Genomic DNA, 18375 nt, shown 5'->3' with positions numbered 1-18375 from the left:
TGAGGCGAACAGATTGTTAACCGAGGTCAGAATCATCTAAATGAAGACAGCGCACTACCACGCCCGATGTGTTGTGATTTGTTGCCATGGAAATGAGAAAGTATCTGTGGTATCACCTGAGACACAACACTTGTGTGATGGGAACAGTGACAGCTGCCCGGTGCTGTGACACATATGCGACATTGTTGTTGTTATTACAGCTGAATGACATATTTGACAAATAGACAGCATGGGAGGGTGCCACCCCCTTTTGGTATGGGGGATCCCTAACCACGAGTAGTATTCCGGATGCTGTAGTGCAGTACCTTTGTTGCCACGTTTAATGGAACGCTGAGGCCAATATGTTGAAATTTATTTTTCATCTTTTTAACTAGCAAAATGTGACAAAGCAATAAAATATTTAGCCCTGGGATTATTAGCACGCATGGTTATGCGTTCTATGGAGTAGTAGTAGTAGTAGTAGTAGTACTAGTGGTGGTGGTGGTGATGGTGGTGGTGGTAGTGGTAGTAGCAGCAGCAGTAGTAGTAGTAGTAGTAGTAGTAGTAGTAGTAGTAGTAGTAGTAGTGGTGGTAGTAGTAGTGGTAGTGGTGGTGGTGGTGGTGGTGGTGGTGGTGGTGGTGGTGGTGGTGGTGGTAGTGGTAGTAGTAGTAGTAGCAGCAGCAACAGCAGCAGATCCTGGCACGGTCAGGCTGGTGAGGCTCATCATAGCTCAGGGCCCTTCCCCCCTCTACACGCAGCCCAGACAGCGAATGGGATTTCTCCAAGGACGCGCTGCCTATTCAAACCCACAAATAAATGATTTTATTGGAGTTAAAAAAAGGACAAGATCAAGTTTGTTGGCGCGGATATGTCGGAGGATGAATATAGACCTATTCCAAAGAATTATATATTTTAGCATTTTCCATTACGCCCTCTACATATTCTGGGTCGTACCCTGAATGGGCCTCTGTGTCAAAACCACAAGCATGGCGAAGACGGTAGTTAAATGATGGAGCCACTCCATCATGTCGCTTCAGATTCAAAATCACACATTGACGGTTTCGAGTGGGAAGTGACTGGTCCTGAGCAGCAAACAGAAAGCCTTCTGTTTCACTTTTCTGGCCAGCCAATGTCACCCAAGCGACGGATCTTTGTTCAAGCAGGACTATTCATAAAACTGTTGTTTTACGTATATACTTTTTATGGTATAGAAACAGATAACACGTGCGACCCCTATTGTGGCTATGAGGGGTTATTGCTATACCGCGTAAAAACGATAACACGAGCCGAGAAAGCGAGATACGTGTTATGTTGTATTATCGCTTGCTCGTCTCGCTTTATCGCTTTCTCGTCTCGTGTCATCGCTTTCTCGCCTCGCGTTATCGCTTTCTCGCCTCGCTTTATCGCTTTCTCGTCTCGTGTCATCGTTTTCTCGCCTCGTGTTATCGCTTTCTCGTCTCACTTTATCGCTTTCTCGTCTCGTGTTATCGCTTTCTCGTCTCGCGTTATCGCTTTATCGTGTCGTGTTATCGATTTATTGCTTCCCTGCAGCCGTAACTGAAGGCGAACATACGATGTGCCCTCTCGGCCATCATACTCTCGTCCACAATAGAAACCACATGTCGCATGTGTTTCAGTGTCGGGCAGGACCGGAGCTCCAGAAACTCCAGAGTCAAGCTCCCAAACACGGTCACCCATCCACCTACTCTCCGCTGATCTGCGCCTGATTATTTACCCGTGTGCAGTACACATGACCACGTGCCTCCACACAGTCCTCTACTGGCAAGGTATTTCTAATCCCATACCTTATCTGTCCCGTGTAAACATGCCAGATGTCCAGCGCTCATGGTGGACAAGTCTGTGTCTAACACTGGTAGTGACTTGCTCCAGTCAAATCGGTAAGGACTTCGTTCTGCTCACTTAGAGGATAGAACAGACTTGTGTAAATTCTAGTAATCTGGAGAAAATACCGATTTCATGGAAACGCTGGACTTTCAGAAAAATCAGGAAATGATGTTTTGGCCGAGAATGTCTTGAAGTCACGCGAAATAATAGCATACATAATTCCGCTTGTATCGCGACTGGCATTCATTATGGGATCTGCCATTGCCGTAGCGACGGCAAAGTACCCACTGTGATACACAAAGTTCACTGGCCGAGGACAGCGCCGCTTTGAACAGTGTTTCAGTTGAATCACGACGTAGGCTTGATGTGAGAAGTGAGTTAGGGCGAGTGAGTGAGTCTGGTTTAACGTCGTTTTGAACAGTATTTCAGTTGCATCACGGGTGTAAGATTGATGTGAAAAATGAGTGGGTGAGTGAGTGAGTGAGTATGGTTCAATAAGGCTTTGAGCAGTTTATCAGTTATATCTCATCGTGTCTGCTTGATGTGGAGGGAAAGCCCTTGAGCATGGCTGTGGTGCTGACACAAAAAAATAAATATAAAAAAAATCATAAATCATAAATATAGAGAAAAATGGAGTAATCAACGGATTCTGGCACGCCTAAGGGACGCAATTCTGCCTAGCGTATCGTGCCGCCTTAGCCGACTGGGTCACCCGTACTCCCTCTTAAAAATATACTCACAGACAAAACAAACGCGATCACCATACAAATTGGTTGTTATATGAAGAATTACTCATATTCAGTGCATATTAGATTGGTTCGATGCACAAACGAACAAACTGTTATGTTGTGTGAACCGACGTTCACGAACGTATCACATGTGACGTCATAGATGCACCATTTGTCTCGTGCAGGATTAGCGTGTAAGGTTTGGAAATCGTGATAAGAATAAAGACACGCTGTGGTAACACTTGACTTATTGTTAGTTTTGTCATTAAGTGGTACACATTGGAAACACGTCTTCTCAGCGTACACACTTCTCTATATGTTTCTATAGTTCCCTTTATTTTGGTGTTGAGTATATATGAAATTACGTCATATCCAGTGACGATACTGAAAATACTTACATCGAAATATGCTGGTATCGTTAGCCAGGTCACATTTGAACGTTCCATCCCTTGGTTGGATCTGGTCCTGGTCAATTGGTCAATTGGTTTCTTCCAACCAATCAGAGACAGTTACCGCCTGTTGGACTGAATGCATCAAAATCATCTCTCGCTTCAATGGGATATAAATTGACTTTGCATAGACGAGGGAAGTTGGTTGGTTGGTTGGTTGTTTTACGCCGCACTCAGCAATATTAGAGCTATATGACGGCGGTCTGTAAATAATCGAGTCTTGACCAGACATATCAGTGATTGACATCATGAACATCGATCCAAGCAATTGGGATCGATGACATGCATCAACCAAGTCAGCGAGTCTGACCACCCGATCCCGTTAGTCGCCTCTTACGACAAGCATAGTCGCCTTTACGGCAAGCATGGGTTGCTGAAGACCTATTCTACCCCTGATCTTAACGGGTCCGGTGGGAAGGACTGCCATACAGTCTAAACCATCTATTAGACATTCCAGAATATTCTTCTGTTCAGGTTTCAAATTTTAAATCGAGAACTTTGTCAAAAAAAATTCGAAGTGTAGCCTGGAATGGAAGTCGCCAGTTTGAAACAAGTGTCGTAAAGCTCGAGAACACTGATTTCTGATTGGCTAATGTCGACTTTTTGTTAGTCATTTCATTGGTCCGACCGCCTCTGCAGTGTGCTTTACAGAGCATCAGCCCATAGAGCGGAAGGTCGGTGTTTCGATGCCCGGCCGTATCAGACCAAAATACGTTATTAAGATGGTAATCTGCCTATCATGCGCTCGGCATTATGGGAACTGCTCGAAGTGGGGTATCCATGTTAAACTGCGGCATGCTATCTCAGTGGACTAGCACCAAGAAACCGCCGATATTGGTCCGGACTAGTACAAGCGCGTGCACGCACAAACACACAGAGACGGAAACACTCATACCTATATTCACGTCGCTTTAGGAGTGCAATGATGTTTAACGAAAAGTTATACCCCATTTCACATCACCTTACGACCTCCTACATATGACATCCGTGATTGTACTGAAATACTATCCAACTCCGCAATCGCCTTGTATACTTGCGTCTTGTTCTGGCCAGAAACCTATGAGCGTAGGTTCGAATCCCAGATTCGCCCTATATCATTTCTTGGTCTCTCAGCACCAAACCCGTGGGTTTATAAGTGGTAGATTTCTGAGACCTGCATCACATTGGCTTTCCTTCCACAACAAGCCGACATGACTTGATATCTCTGAAATGCTGTTCAAAGCGGCGTAAACTCACTCACTCACTCACTCTTTTTTAAGTGCCGTGTGGAAGAGTCCAAGACGGTCCTCCGCCAGTGGGACGGCGCATTGTCGGAGGCACTGCGGCCAAACAAGGGGAATTCCCATGGCAGGTATGACGTCATTGGTTTATTGATCATAACGCGATGCGCATATTTCTAGCTAAGGGTAAGACTGTACACGTACATGTAAACCTCGCTAATCTGGACCGTGCCCTTTAAAAGGAATCTTGCTCGGATTGTTCGGGTTTCTTTGTCGAACAATGCGTCGATCTCACACCACCAAATTTTGAAAAATCCTCCATTGGTGGCAAAGGTAGGGGAAATCAGTAGGCTCTGAAATCTATTTCTCCGTACGAGTGAGCGAGACATAATAATAAAGACCGCGTTATACATGACGTAGATGATATATACACCCTGTCGTTTCTGTAGACCATGGCATTTAAACCCAAAAAGATTTACCTTTTCTTTTCAATTTTTGCGTATCAAGGTGGAAAGTATAGGAACCCTAATCGTTTCCGAAAGCTGACATTTGATTGGCTGAAGAAACCACGCAGACAGACAGACAGACAGACAGACAGACAATAGTTTATTAACGTCTCACTCCTGTACATACATAAAATAGCTTTATACAACTTGACATAGATAAAATGTACAGAACCATTCAATAGAATTATGAGAAACGAATTATCACAGAATTTATACATAAATGATATAAAGATGATATAGTAAAAGTTATCCATATAAAAGATGTTTTCTACGATTAAGAATTCAAAAGCAGACTTTGGCAAGTATAAAACACACACTGGAGTCACTGAAAATAAAACAAAGTTTGTCGACATCAGGCATATCTATAGGTACACCTTCGTATCGACCGGTTTCCACTCGAATAGGAGCCACACCACATCTAAACTTGGCTAGTGCCGATCTATAGTTTCTGGGCATCTTATTTGAAACATAGTATTCTGTCCCATATACTTGTTTGTAACATCGATACATTCTCAATTTATTAAGCCCATTTCGCCCCTCTTCCTTTCTTAACATATCGCTCCAACGGGTAACATATTCATTTTACACCATTGTTCCACCTGTGTACAAACAGAAAATTTATCAATAAAACCTGTAGCGTTTAATAGATGTCCTAAATCCATATTATTAAACTTCTTTCTTACCCTACCATTCCAAATTTTACAACCATTTACAGCGTATCTATCAGCCCAGTTAAACACATGTTTGTTTAACCTACTAGACATATTCTTAAGGCTCAATTTAGATTAGGTCAAAGTCTACTAAGGGTTCTCCTGACTCGACTTCCTGTGGGTTTTCGCCAGATATAAACGGAGACATCTATCGAATATCAGAGTAAAAGATCTGAATTCAATTAGATTGATTGTCTTATTGTGTCTACGTTCACAAAAATGAAAGATTAAATATAGTAATTTGAGCGAGTGAGTCATCTTCCAGCAATACTTTGGCAGGGGGCACCAGAATGGGCTTCACACTTTGTATCCATGTGGGGAATCGAACCCGGGTCTTTGGCGGGACGAGCGAACGTTTTATCCACGAGGCTACCCCACCGCCCCTTTAGTAATATGAAAGAATTTGAGTAGTATATTAATGAGATACATATATTGAAAAAAAACACAACACAAAACAGTTTTCTACTTTTAGATGCTACGTTCAGTCCTTTGCGTTTATCGGTGGTCATTGTCGTTAAAATATTATACCAGTAGTATATAGAAGGGTTTAGACCTATCTGTCATAATAATTTATGTATTATGTGAAATTTTAGGTACATTACGATTGAGACAAGGAGGTGTTGCTTTTTATATTGCCTTCCTATCTATGAATTATGACATATATTTATCAGCGACCTTTGACATTCCAGGTTGGTCTGAGATCATTTGGGCCTACTTTCTGTAGCGGAGTGTTAATTGCCAAAGACTGGGTGCTCACAGCCGGAAGGTGTTTTGACGGGTAAGAAAAACGATAAAACACAACATTTTTATCTATAGTAATATAAAAGTGTCTGAGTGGTATACGTAGTGTATGAACCTGGCCGAATCATATCAAATAAAATATGGATGTAAAGAAACGAAGAACATACGCTTGTATTGTATATTCCCCTGTCAGCTGAAAAAGACATTCCAGAGCACAATGGCCAATTATTATCATGGCTTGTCTAACTGACCCGACGATTTGACTCCTAGTATTTTGACCAGAAGGTAATATATTGGCAGTTGTACGAGGGGAAATTATTGTGCCTCTCTTATGACGTCTAACTGATGCTACGACTAAAGTGTTTAGTTATTACGACGTACATGTGTCTCTGCTGCAGGCACTATGATCCGACCGATTGGTTAGTTATTACGACGTACATGTTTCTCTACCTCAGGCACTATGATCCGACCGACTGGATAGTTGCTCCGACGTACATGTTTCCCTGCTGCGGGCACTATATTTCGACCGAATGGACAGTTGCTCCGACGTACATGTTTCCCTGCTGCAGGCACTATGATCCGACCGACTGGATAGTTGCTCCGACGTACAATGTTTCTCTGCTGCAGGCACTATGATCCGACCGACTGGATAGTTGCTCCGACGTACATGTTTCCCTGCTGCGGGCACTATATTCCGACCGAATGGACAGTTGCTCCGAAGTACATGTTTCCCTGCTGCAGGCACTATAATCCGACCGACTGGATAGTTGCTCCGACGTACATGTTTCCCTGCTGCAGGCACTATGATCCCACCGACTGGATAGTTGCTCCGACGTACATGTTTCCCTGCTGCAGGCACTATATTCCGACCGAATGGGCAGTTGCTCCGAAGCACATGTGTTTCTCTGCTGCAGGCACTATGATCCGACCGACTGGATAGTTGCTCCGACGTACATGTTTCCCTGCTGCAGGAACTATGATCCGACCGACTGGATAGTTGCTCCGACGTACATGTTACCCTGCTGCAGGCACTATATTCCGACCGAATGGACAGTTGCTCCGACGTACATGTTTCCCTGCTGCAGGAACTATGATCCGACCGACTGGATAGTTGCTCCGACGTACATGTTTCCCTGCTGCGGGCACTATATTCCGACCGAATGGACAGTTGCTCCGACGTACATGTTTCCCTGCTGCAGGCACTATGATCCGACCGACTGGATAGTTGCTCCGACGTACATGTTTCCCTGCTGCGGGCACTATATTCCGACCAAATGGACAGTTGCTCCGAAGTACATGTGTTTCTCTGCTGCAGGCACTATGATCCGACCGACTGGATAGTTGCTCCGACGTACATGTTTCCCTGCTGCAGGCACTATGATCCGACCGACTGGATAGTTGCTCCGACGTACATGTTTCCCTGCTGCGGGCACTATATTCCGACCGAATGGACAGTTGCTCCGACGTACATGTTTCCCTGCTGCGGGCACTATATTCCGACTGAATGGACAGTTGCTCCGACGTACATGTTTCCCTGCTGCGGGCACTATATTCCGACCGAATGGACAGTTGCTCCGACGTACATGTGTTTCTCTGCTGCAGGCACTATGATCTGACCGGCTGGATAGTTGTGTTGGGGGACTATGACAGAGAGCACCAGGAGGGCACGGAGATGCGCGTGAACGTCAGGAACATCGTTATACATGGAGGATTCACTATGGGTAAAACATATCTTCTGTAGTGAGGGGCGTTGGGGTAGTCAAGTGGTTGAGGCATTCGTTTTGTCACTCCCAAAGCCCGGGTTCGTTTCCCCACGTACAATGTGCGAAGTCCATTTCTGGAGTCTCCCGTCGTGATGTTCCTGAAATATTGCTAAAAGGGGCGTAAACACCACTCACTCACTCTTTTAAAGGTGACTATGCTTGTCGTAAGAGACGACTAACTGGATCGGGTGGTCAGGCTTGCTGACTTGGTTGATGCATATCATCGTATCCCAATTGCGTGGATCGATGCTCATGATGTCAATCAATGGATTGTCTGGTCCAGACCGCCGTTAAACAACAAACAAACAACATAAATTTATGTGAGAGGATCGGATACATCATTAAAGATGTTTTATACAGAGGCAAGAATATTACTACCAGTAATATATTGCCTTGCTGCCTTCCTGGATGCATAGCCGCCAGCTTCTTAATAATTTAAAGAATATCCGTGAATTACAGTGAGGACGAGAAACGTCTCGACGGCAATTGTAACAGCTGGAAAGCGCCAACTAGAACCACACTGTTTGAGAAGAACTTCATTGCAAAGCATAACACATTCGGTAGAGAAGGAGACGTCCGTAAAAAGGCTGACGTCGTGTCGAGAAGCGCGCGTCAATGAATGAGTCTGCAGTCTGTAGACCTAGATCAGAAGGTATGTCATATACAATATTATTTTATTTCGTAGACCCCTACAGTAACGACGTTGCTCTGGTACAGTTGGTGAACCACGACATCGACTACCCGTCAGTGTGTCTACCAGATTCGAACACGGACTTGCTAGGATCAAGCTGTGTGATCACAGGCTGGGGGGCCACCCAGAGAGGTATTGTAATGAGCAATAGAGGTGATCAGAGAGAAAGTGATCGAGTGATACCAAAGGCTGGAAGAAATAAAATAGCACGTGATCTAACATTCGTCACAACGAAATTCATTTTCTACACACGACACTAGTGTCATAATTACCTGTTAAGATTCAGGTGTGACGTTAAACATAGCACAATAATATAGGCCTCGTTCTGGGGTTAAGCAGGGCTTGAAAGGAGCGTTCGATGAATACCTTCAAACTATAGTCACATGTCAATCAAGTCACATGATTGACCAACAGGAAAGCCCGAGATGATACAGAATCCGGGAACTTCAACATGTTTAGTGATAAACTTACTTCAAGGCAACATGAAAGTCGTTCTTTTTTAATAGTGAGTGAGTGAGTTTAGTTTAGCGCCGCTTTTAACAGTATTACAGTTATATCACGGCGTGTCAGCTTAATGTGTGAGGAAAGCCCGAAGTGATGCAGGTCTCAGACGTTTACCACTTCGGTGAAACCCACGAGCACGGGTATGGTGCTGACAAACCTAGAAACATAATCGGGGCGAACCGGGATTCGAACCCACAATCATAGGTTTCTGGCGTGTCCAAGGGACGCAACTCTGCACCGCGAATCGCCACCTGTCAGCCCCGTCAGGCTGAGTGACTTGGTTGATGGCATCCTGACGTCGTGGGTCTTTGCTCATAATATCAACATCTATCTGTTCCAGACTCGATTATTTACAGCCAGTCGTCATATAGCTGGAATATTGCTGATTGCGGCGTTAAAAAAACACATGCCTGGTTTTTGAGTTCAAAAACGCACGGAGTGAGGTTTCGTGATAACCAACTATTCGGCTTTTTTATCGATCAATAACTTATATCGTCGTTAGCATTTATGTCTAGGAGCTATGATGTGCAAAGACAAGACAAAGTATATAAGGTCGTTGGCCCAGATCCACCACGCGTTCGTAGCTACGATAGTCGTAAGTCTATGTATGAGATATCCGACAGGCAAAGCGATAAGATCGCTTTGTGGATGAACCAGGAGTTCCCGGTCCACTTAGTTTTCCTAGAGCAACGACACTCGTCAGTCTATGATGAACTGTAGTGAAGACAGTCAGAGCGCTGCGAACGCTATCAAGGGGTTCAACAAAGCGAGCTCAACGCTGCGACTGTCCTGTGTATATGCTACAACAGTCGTAGCGCTGCGAACGTTTTGTGAATGATCGAAGCTAAGCGATCTTAAAGCTACGATAATCGTTATTCTACGATAAAACGATAAAATTACGATAGCTGTAGGGCTACGAAACCATATAATTGGGGCCCGTTTAACTTAGCGATCTTAGCGCTACGACAGTCGCAAGTCTATATTAAACTACGCATTTACGATAGCCGTGGCTACGAACACTTTGTGAAGCAGGGAGTTGAAACGACTTTGACCATTGGAACATCCAGATTGAATGATTTCATTTGTGTCGAGTCTTTAGACAAACGTGTGTTTTAGGAGACGCGCACTCGACGTGAAAGTTACTACTGTATTTCCCCATCACTACAATGTCAGCAATTTAAGACAACTAGCGCTCCATCTGCTGAAATTAACTGAAAGTCCGTTCACCTTTCCAGGGACTGACCTGGCACATAAACTACAGAAGTTGGCGATGAAACTTGTCAACACCTCCCACTGTCGGTTGCCTAGCAACATCCACAGTGACAATTACCTGTGTGCTGTAAGTGATGTCCAAGATGGAGGTCCTTGCACTGTAAGTGTCGTACGTGCTGATCAGCTGGATTGTCTATGTGCGTGCGTGTGTGCGTGCGTGCGTGCGTGCGTGCGTGCGTGCGTGCGTGGAAGAAGGGCTTTATTAGGGGTTAAGATATATATATTCCGAATCTTGAAATGTTTCTTGTACAAGGAACCAATAGATTATTTTGCTCTTCATTTTTGTTCTTCAAATCAAGAGGGTGTTATGTTTGGAGATGAGGAGATATTTAAAGCCTTTGCTCAAAACGAACATTCGTCCTCACGCGTATCTTTCCGTAACCTACAAGATTCCCATTCAGCTTGTTCCGGAAAGACACGTGTTGTTCACGAATGATACGCCAGCGTAAAATCTTTTTTATAAGGACACGAGTCGCCATTCGGCTTGTCTCGGAAAGACACGAGTTGGTCACGAATGATACGCCATTATGAAATCCTTAAAGAAGGACACGAGTCCTAGAAAGGCACGAGTCGCGATACGGCTTGTCCCGGAAAGACACGAGTTGGTCACGAATGATACGCCAGTGTGAAATCCTTCTACAAAGGCACAAGTCTTGACCCGAAATAACCAGAGTTGGTCACGAATGGACGAAAGCACGACAAACCCATGGTGTCCCGGTCGTGATCATTCGTCACCTACTCGTGACAAAGCCGATGGAGACTCGTGCCTTTCCGGAAGGATTCCATACGGGCGTTTGAACACGAGAACTTCTTTAAATTATTAAACAAGAACGATAACTCTTATTCTACACGAGTTTACAGTGATGAGAAGGCGTTCACTTACTCTTATTCCTAAAAGTATTGAACCTCTCTGATATAAAAATAACCTTTCGTTCAAATTTAAAAGGGGGGAGTGTGTGTGCACATAATACCAATGTCACCAAGCGTCTTGGCCATGGGTGCAGTGATTTACACCTGTGTAAATCCATGCCCACTCTAATCAGGAGAGGGGGCGGTCGGATAGCCTAGTGGTTAAAGCGTTCGCTCGTCACGCTGAAGACCCGGGTTCGATTCCCGACATGGGTACAATGTGTGAAGCCCATTTCTGGTGCCCCCGGCTGTGAATATTGCTAAAAGCGGCGTAAAACCAAACTCACTCACTCACTCTAATCAGGAGAGCATGTGCCACAGCACATTTTCGGAACTGAATGGATGTCGATCAGTGAGTGGGTGAATATCGTTTTACGCCGCTTTTAACAATTATCATTAATATCAACGCGAGACACATCAGAAACTGGTACCATACATTGTATCCATGAACTCGGAACAGTCCATTAACTCATGCATAGGTCCAATCTCATTAAAACCAGACCTTAGTCTACCGCTACCGTTGAACAAAGATTTGAAGACATCCCATTAGGGGTCACGTCAGAACGACCTTTCATCGTTTCAATCAGAGCGTCTCTTACTAGATCATGAAAGTGACAGTCGGAATGTGATTTCTGATCATACAACCTCGAAAACTTTAACACGGGGTATTCCGAACGATAGTTACGGGTTTAACGACTGAGTCCATACAATCTAGACCACCTATTAGCCATTCCAGAATGTTCTTTTGTTTAGGTTTTAAATTTGTAATCGACAATTTATCAAAATATGTTTCGAAGCGTAGTCGCCAATTTGAAATTATGAATTGAATTATGAAATTCTGATTAGTCACTCCATTGGTCGGTCAAAGTTCGCGCAAGGTCGGTCTTACGTGACCCGTAATGGGATGTCCTCAGATCTTTGTTTAGCGGTAGCGAGAACTGTGATCTGATTTTAGTGAGATTGGCATAGGTCATCCCTGTATCCACTAAACAATACCATGCCACAAAGACGTCCTGGGATAACATTTCGGTCCCATTATGATCGATTTGCGAGAAATTCCACATTGAATAACTGAATGACACGCAAAAGAACACACTCAAAAATCTTTTTGATGAAAAGTATGTCTTACTGTCCGATAAAACTGGCGTTGGACCGCCTCCGTGGTCTAGTGGTAGAGCGTCCGCCCGGAGAGCGGAAGGTCGTGGGTCCGATACCCGGCCGTTACATACCAAAATACATTAAAAGATGGTACTTGTTGTTACCCTGCCTGGCGATTGGCATAAAGGGACTAAAACAAGGACTGGTCGGCCCAGAGTCAGTATACTGTTCAAAGCTACTCCCTTCCTTAAAAGACGCGGATTTGTCGCGATTCGTCATGATATGTTGTTTTGTAGTTACTAAATTTTTAACAGGTTTTAATTATTTAATTTATTTATTCATATTGATAGGGTCCGTAAACATTTTTGCTTACTTTGCTAACGATAAAACAGCGATAAATCCCAACTCACTCACTCATCCTTCTATTCGCCTAGGGAGATGCGGGCGGTGCACTACAGTGTCGGATGGGAACAAGCTGGGTGGCTGCTGGGATAGTACTCGATACATACGCATGTGATAACACGACCGGGCTGTACACGAACATACAGAGTTACCTCCCCTGGATACGGAAAACCATCACGCTACTGAAAGATGCAGGGACAATACATCAATAAATAATGTCAAATCAGCAGATTTATTGTGCAGAATCACAATTTTTGTCACACTTAAGCAATTTCAAGATGGTCTCAAACATTAACTTGATCACTAATTTTCAAGATGCTGACCCACCATTAAATCTGTTGTGAGTTCAAGGTGAATGGATCTTATCCCCAGTCATTAATTATGGAGTATCACATCGAATGCTGAAAGGAGACGTGGGGCGAGCGAGATGGGTTTAATGCCACTTTGAACATTTTTGTTTGTTTGTTGTTTAACAGAGCAATACTTCAGCAATGTGACGGCAGTCTTTAAATAATCGAGTCTGGACCAGACAATACAGTGATTGATATCATGAGCATCGATTGGGATACGATTACATGCATCAACCAAGTCAGCAAGCCTGACCACCCAATCCAATTAGTTGCCTCTTACGACAAGCTTGTTACGGTAAGCATGGGTTCCTGAAGACCTATTCTAACCCGGATCTTCACGGGTTGCTTTGAACAGTATTCCAGTTATATCACGGTGTGTCAGCTTAATGTGGGAAGAAAGGAGGAAAGCAGGTCTCAGCCGTTTACCACTTCGGTGAAACCCACGAGCGCGGGTATGGTGCTGACAAACCTAGAAACATAATTGGGGCAAACCTGAGTTCGAACCCATGGTCATAGGTTTATGGCATGCCCAAGGGACGCAACTCTGCACAGTGAACTGCGGAGACTTGGACAACTGGGCCACCGTGCCCCTGACATGCAATCAACCAAGTCAGCGAGCCTGACCCCTCAAACTATTACGTCGCCTCTTACGACCAGCATAGGTTGCTGGGACGTGTTCTAACCCGGAACCCCCACCTGTTGATGATTGATTATGAGTTACGATTAATTCCAATATGGATTAAGGTCAACAGAGTTACAGAGTGGCCACGTCTGCCCACATAATTCATTCAGCTGAATATGACCACAAACAATAGTGAGTGAGTGAGTGAGTGAGTGAGTGAGTGAGTATGGTTTTTACGCCGCTTTTAGCAATATTCCAGCAATATCAAGGCGGGGTACACCAGAAAATGGGCTTCACACATTGTTCCCATGTCGGGAATCAAACCCGGGTCTTCGGCGTGACGAGCGAACGCTAGGCTATCCGACCGCCCCCACAAACAGTAGAGAGATTGTGTGATCATAATGATATGTGACTGAAAATTGGTAATTTTACATTATAGTTAATATATCCTGTCTCACTACTTGCATTTGGTTTCATTTTCCCAACAAAACACCACTTCAGAAGAAAAGACTGAATGTTTTGGCCATGAATATCGGTGTTTATACTGTTTATTTAATCATATTATGAATGTGTAACAACTTGTAATGTGTGTGAAAAGTCGTACTAAAATACGCTATATGAAGGGGGCGTGGCCTAAATGCAAATTTCCCGGACCCCTGGTTTTGGGGCAGGCCAAGTGTGGAACGGACGGACTGCGTTCGAGAGAGGTGTTTCAAGTGGATGTGTTTGCAAGCAGTGATTCCACTTTTTCAGCCACTGTGAGTGAGTATGGTTTTACGCTGCTTTTAGCAATATTCCAGCAATATCACGGCGGGGGACACCAGAAATGGGCTTCACACATTGTACCCATGTCGGGAATCGAACCTGGGTCTTCCGCGTGACGAGCGAAAGCTTTAACCACTAGGCTACCCGACCGCCCCTTCAGACGCTGTGAATGATAAGGTTTCCCTGAAACCTGGGATGTGTACTGACTATTTATATTTCCATATAAAACAAGGACACAAATATTCGTGAATCTCTTTTACTGGAAGACTGTGAGTTGACAGTGTATTTGCAATAAATAAACTCTTAATCACACACATATACAGTGTGCTCTCCTACATGCTTCATAATTATGTACAAAATTATCATAAATGTCAAAGAAAACAAATTCCATCAGTATGTTTGTTTCATCATTCCATTCATATCTCACCACTACTCCATCCTCGATCAACTAGTGTATACTCCCCATTCAATCCTAAACACAAGTGTCACAACGTGTGGTGTCACCCTGGGCAAGAGACTTTGTTCAAATGTGCCTCTGTATCCCCAGCAGGGAATGGGTTCCCATTATGTAAAAACCCTCCAGCGCCCGTAGGCAGCTTGAGTTGTATACTCCCCAGGGAGTTGAGAATGATAACTTGAATGAAAACGGATCCACTGGTAGGAGAACAAAGAAAACCGCATTCGAGCAGATACTAGTACCTGCATTCCTGCATGTTGATATCTGCAATAATAATAACAATCATAATAATAATAATACCTTCGAACCAGTTTGCTTCGTTTTGAACCATATTCAAAAGACACGCCACCAAATAGAGCCATCCAATCAAATTCTGTGTCAAGTGATGAGAAAGAGTTGGTTATATCATTTTTGAAACGATGCCTTGGTGGCGACATCTTCCCCAGGCAAGGGGATTAACTGACTTTAAAAGTCCAGTTTCCATCCTTGCCTAACTAGGCTGGAATTATGGAGTCATATTTTAGCTGAACTTACAAGTATATGCATAGTCCAATCAAAATCGCTTAACAAAATCGACATCCGGTTCAATGTGATTGTTTGGACTCGTATATCGGATATTTGAATCATCACATTTCAACATCTTCCTGAGGCAAGAGAGTTAACTGACTGTAAAGGTCCAGTAGAAACTGGACTTTTATTAACAGTTAACACCCATTCCTTGGGAAGATGCATTTCATTAACACAACTTAACAATCTCTGTGACACTAGTCATTTGGGTTGTAATTTCTATTGTATTAAGGGAACAAAACAGAACAAATTCAATGTATTTTATCATTAACATTATTAAATAAAATAAACAAAATGCATAGAAAATAGACACTGGATCAGCAAGCACATCCTTTACATCATCATCATCATCATCATCATCATCATCATCATTAAAATAACAAGTACCATCATCATCATCATCATCATCATCATCGCCATTGTTATCATCATAAACATAACCATCATGTTTGGACAGAATGATGACAGAGATGTAAACACAAATCCAACTATGAACCAATGACAGTTCAGTGTTGATAGACGTTAAGAAATTAATAAATATTCTTTCCCTTTACAATTCATTCTGATCCAAAACTCACCTTGATGAAATGTAGGTACTTCATATCAGGCTATAACAAGAGTTACCTCCCTTAAGTCCTCAGCAATCTACCACACCTGGGAAATGGCAGCCATGTTAGGTTTGACATCATGCTCATACGGGCACAACTACTGAAATAGTTTCTGCATTGCGACAGTACCATAACTCTTAGAATACTGTTGGCCCAATGTATCCCTATTATTTCACCAATAAAGAGTACTGTACCTATCTCACTCGTCTGACTCCCACACCCTAGAGATTAAATGATGAATGTGAAGTCTATGATTTGGCATGTCTGGATTACCTCAGCTCTAGCTGAAACTAAGCATTGTACTGGGCTCCATTTGGATTAAATGTTAGATTTTAGAGATATATTTTGTAATTAAAATAACTTTATTTATGTCTAACATACCTACCTCCCTTCAAAACAAGCCATACCACCCTATACCCTCCCTCCCAAAACAGCAAACACCCACCCCACGCATACACACACAAATCCTCTACCCCCTACCTCCTTTAAAACCCATCTAAACCACACCCTCTCACACCCTCCCACCCCACCTATCCTTCTCAACACCAAATCCAACACCCTCCCCCACATACATCCTCCACCCCTACATCCTTCAAAACCCATCTGAACCCCACCACCCCACCCATCCCTCAACACTTAATACCACGACCACCACCCCACCAATCTACAAAGTTATTGCACTGAGGATCATAAAGCTGTCAACTCCCACCTCGGTCAGCAATATCACAGCTATGCATCCTCCGAGGGAGTGCAGGGGTGCATATCCTGATTTGATTTTTTTACTAATCATGTTGTCCTATGAAATACAGGGAACTAAATCATGACATGTTTTCAACAAATACACAGCGATTGAAACTAGCAGTTTTAGTCCACTAGTCCTTATAATGATAACATATAGCAAAACACTTCAAAAGGGCAAACTTCTCCTTGTCCTTATGATAACTTAACTATTGGGTATTAGGGTTAGCCACCACTTTATAACCCTCAGGGTAAGTTGTGAGGTACGGTATTGGTTAGCTACTGTAAATCGTGAAATTAATGCGTCTCCAAACGAATGCGACCGCTTGCCCCCAGCCAAAAATGTGACTCAATATGAATGCGACACCCCCCTAAAGAAAATGTCCTCTGTCAGGTTTACAGGAGAATCCTCACCCTAATCCAACCTTACATTAATCCAATCACACACCAAATAGCACCGCTTATTAGCGTTGAGTAGAGTACTTCCACTGAAACAAAACATGCATGCTGGCTCGTGTCGGCCTTTGACAGTCGCAATGAACAAAGGGTGGCGTCTGTCTGGACTTGCAGGTGTGATCAGTGATGACATAAGTGAGTAGAACGCTTGTCTTGACCCCAGCAGTGACAATTCACAGATTGTAATTAGTGTTTGAATGTTTATATACTTTATATGCAAGTGCTGCACAATAAACAGTGTTGTGGAATACACAGTTGTTTGTTTTCAGCATATGTCTAACTTGGTATTCCTGCTATCTAAAATGTCTTATTGTTGATATAAATGCAATGCTTAATAATGCGAGTAAAGATCACTCGCATTTTTCACATTTAATTCACACTCTCGTTAATTTCAGGATTTACGTATCTCTTTCAACAAATTAATCCTCCAAACAGTGTTAATTGAAATCTGAAAAAGTGCACCCCGAAAAGTACACTACTGAGACAGACTGGAATGATCCTACCACTAAACAACTGGACAATCTTGTAGCATGAACATTATATGTACAGACACTCTTACATATCAAGATGACAATACTGAATCCACCAATTATTGATAGAAGCATATTTGTGTTTACTATGAGCCTCATGACTTAAAGTGAGAGGCTTTCACTTGTTGGTTGTACATAGCCATGGGAACTGTCCACACAAACCAATCTTAGCACTAGTATGGGCGTAAGTGAATGATAGAGTATGGGGTATATGATCATCTTAGACCTTAAATAGCTTTCAGGTCCACAAACCAGTCATAGGGGTGTGGCTAACGTTAATCTCACTCTTTAACATGGACTTATGACAGTCGTAGCGCTTAGACAATCGTAGCTCACATTCTATAACATAGACTTACTACAGTCGTAGCGCTAAGACAATCCTAGCTCACATACTTTAACATTGAATGACGACAGTAGTAGCGCTAAGACAATCGTAGCTCACATACTTTAACATAGACTTACTA

At 43.3% G+C, this 18375-nt stretch overlaps 1 protein-coding gene across 1 annotated transcript; it reads left to right on the top strand.

The window, feature by feature from the left end:
* Positions 1-1787: 1787 nt before the first annotated feature.
* On the top strand, positions 1788-13047 carry LOC139461089 (serine protease 27-like). The gene is made up of 7 exons (XM_071242616.1): positions 1788-1878; positions 4262-4353; positions 6128-6216; positions 7782-7900; positions 8628-8765; positions 10373-10509; positions 12851-13047. Exons 1-7 carry the CDS (start codon positions 1806-1808, stop codon positions 13028-13030), a joined length of 828 nt encoding a protein of 275 aa, XP_071098717.1. The 5' UTR covers positions 1788-1805; the 3' UTR covers positions 13031-13047.
* Positions 13048-18375: the final 5328 nt, after the last annotated feature.

Source organism: Haliotis cracherodii, unplaced genomic scaffold, assembly GCF_022045235.1.
Source record: "Haliotis cracherodii isolate W230 unplaced genomic scaffold, xgHalCrac1.p SCAF_14, whole genome shotgun sequence".
NCBI classification, from domain to species: domain Eukaryota; kingdom Metazoa; phylum Mollusca; class Gastropoda; order Lepetellida; family Haliotidae; genus Haliotis; species Haliotis cracherodii.
Note: the sequence above shows the minus strand (reverse complement) of the source record. Positions and strands in the feature narration are given on the sequence as shown.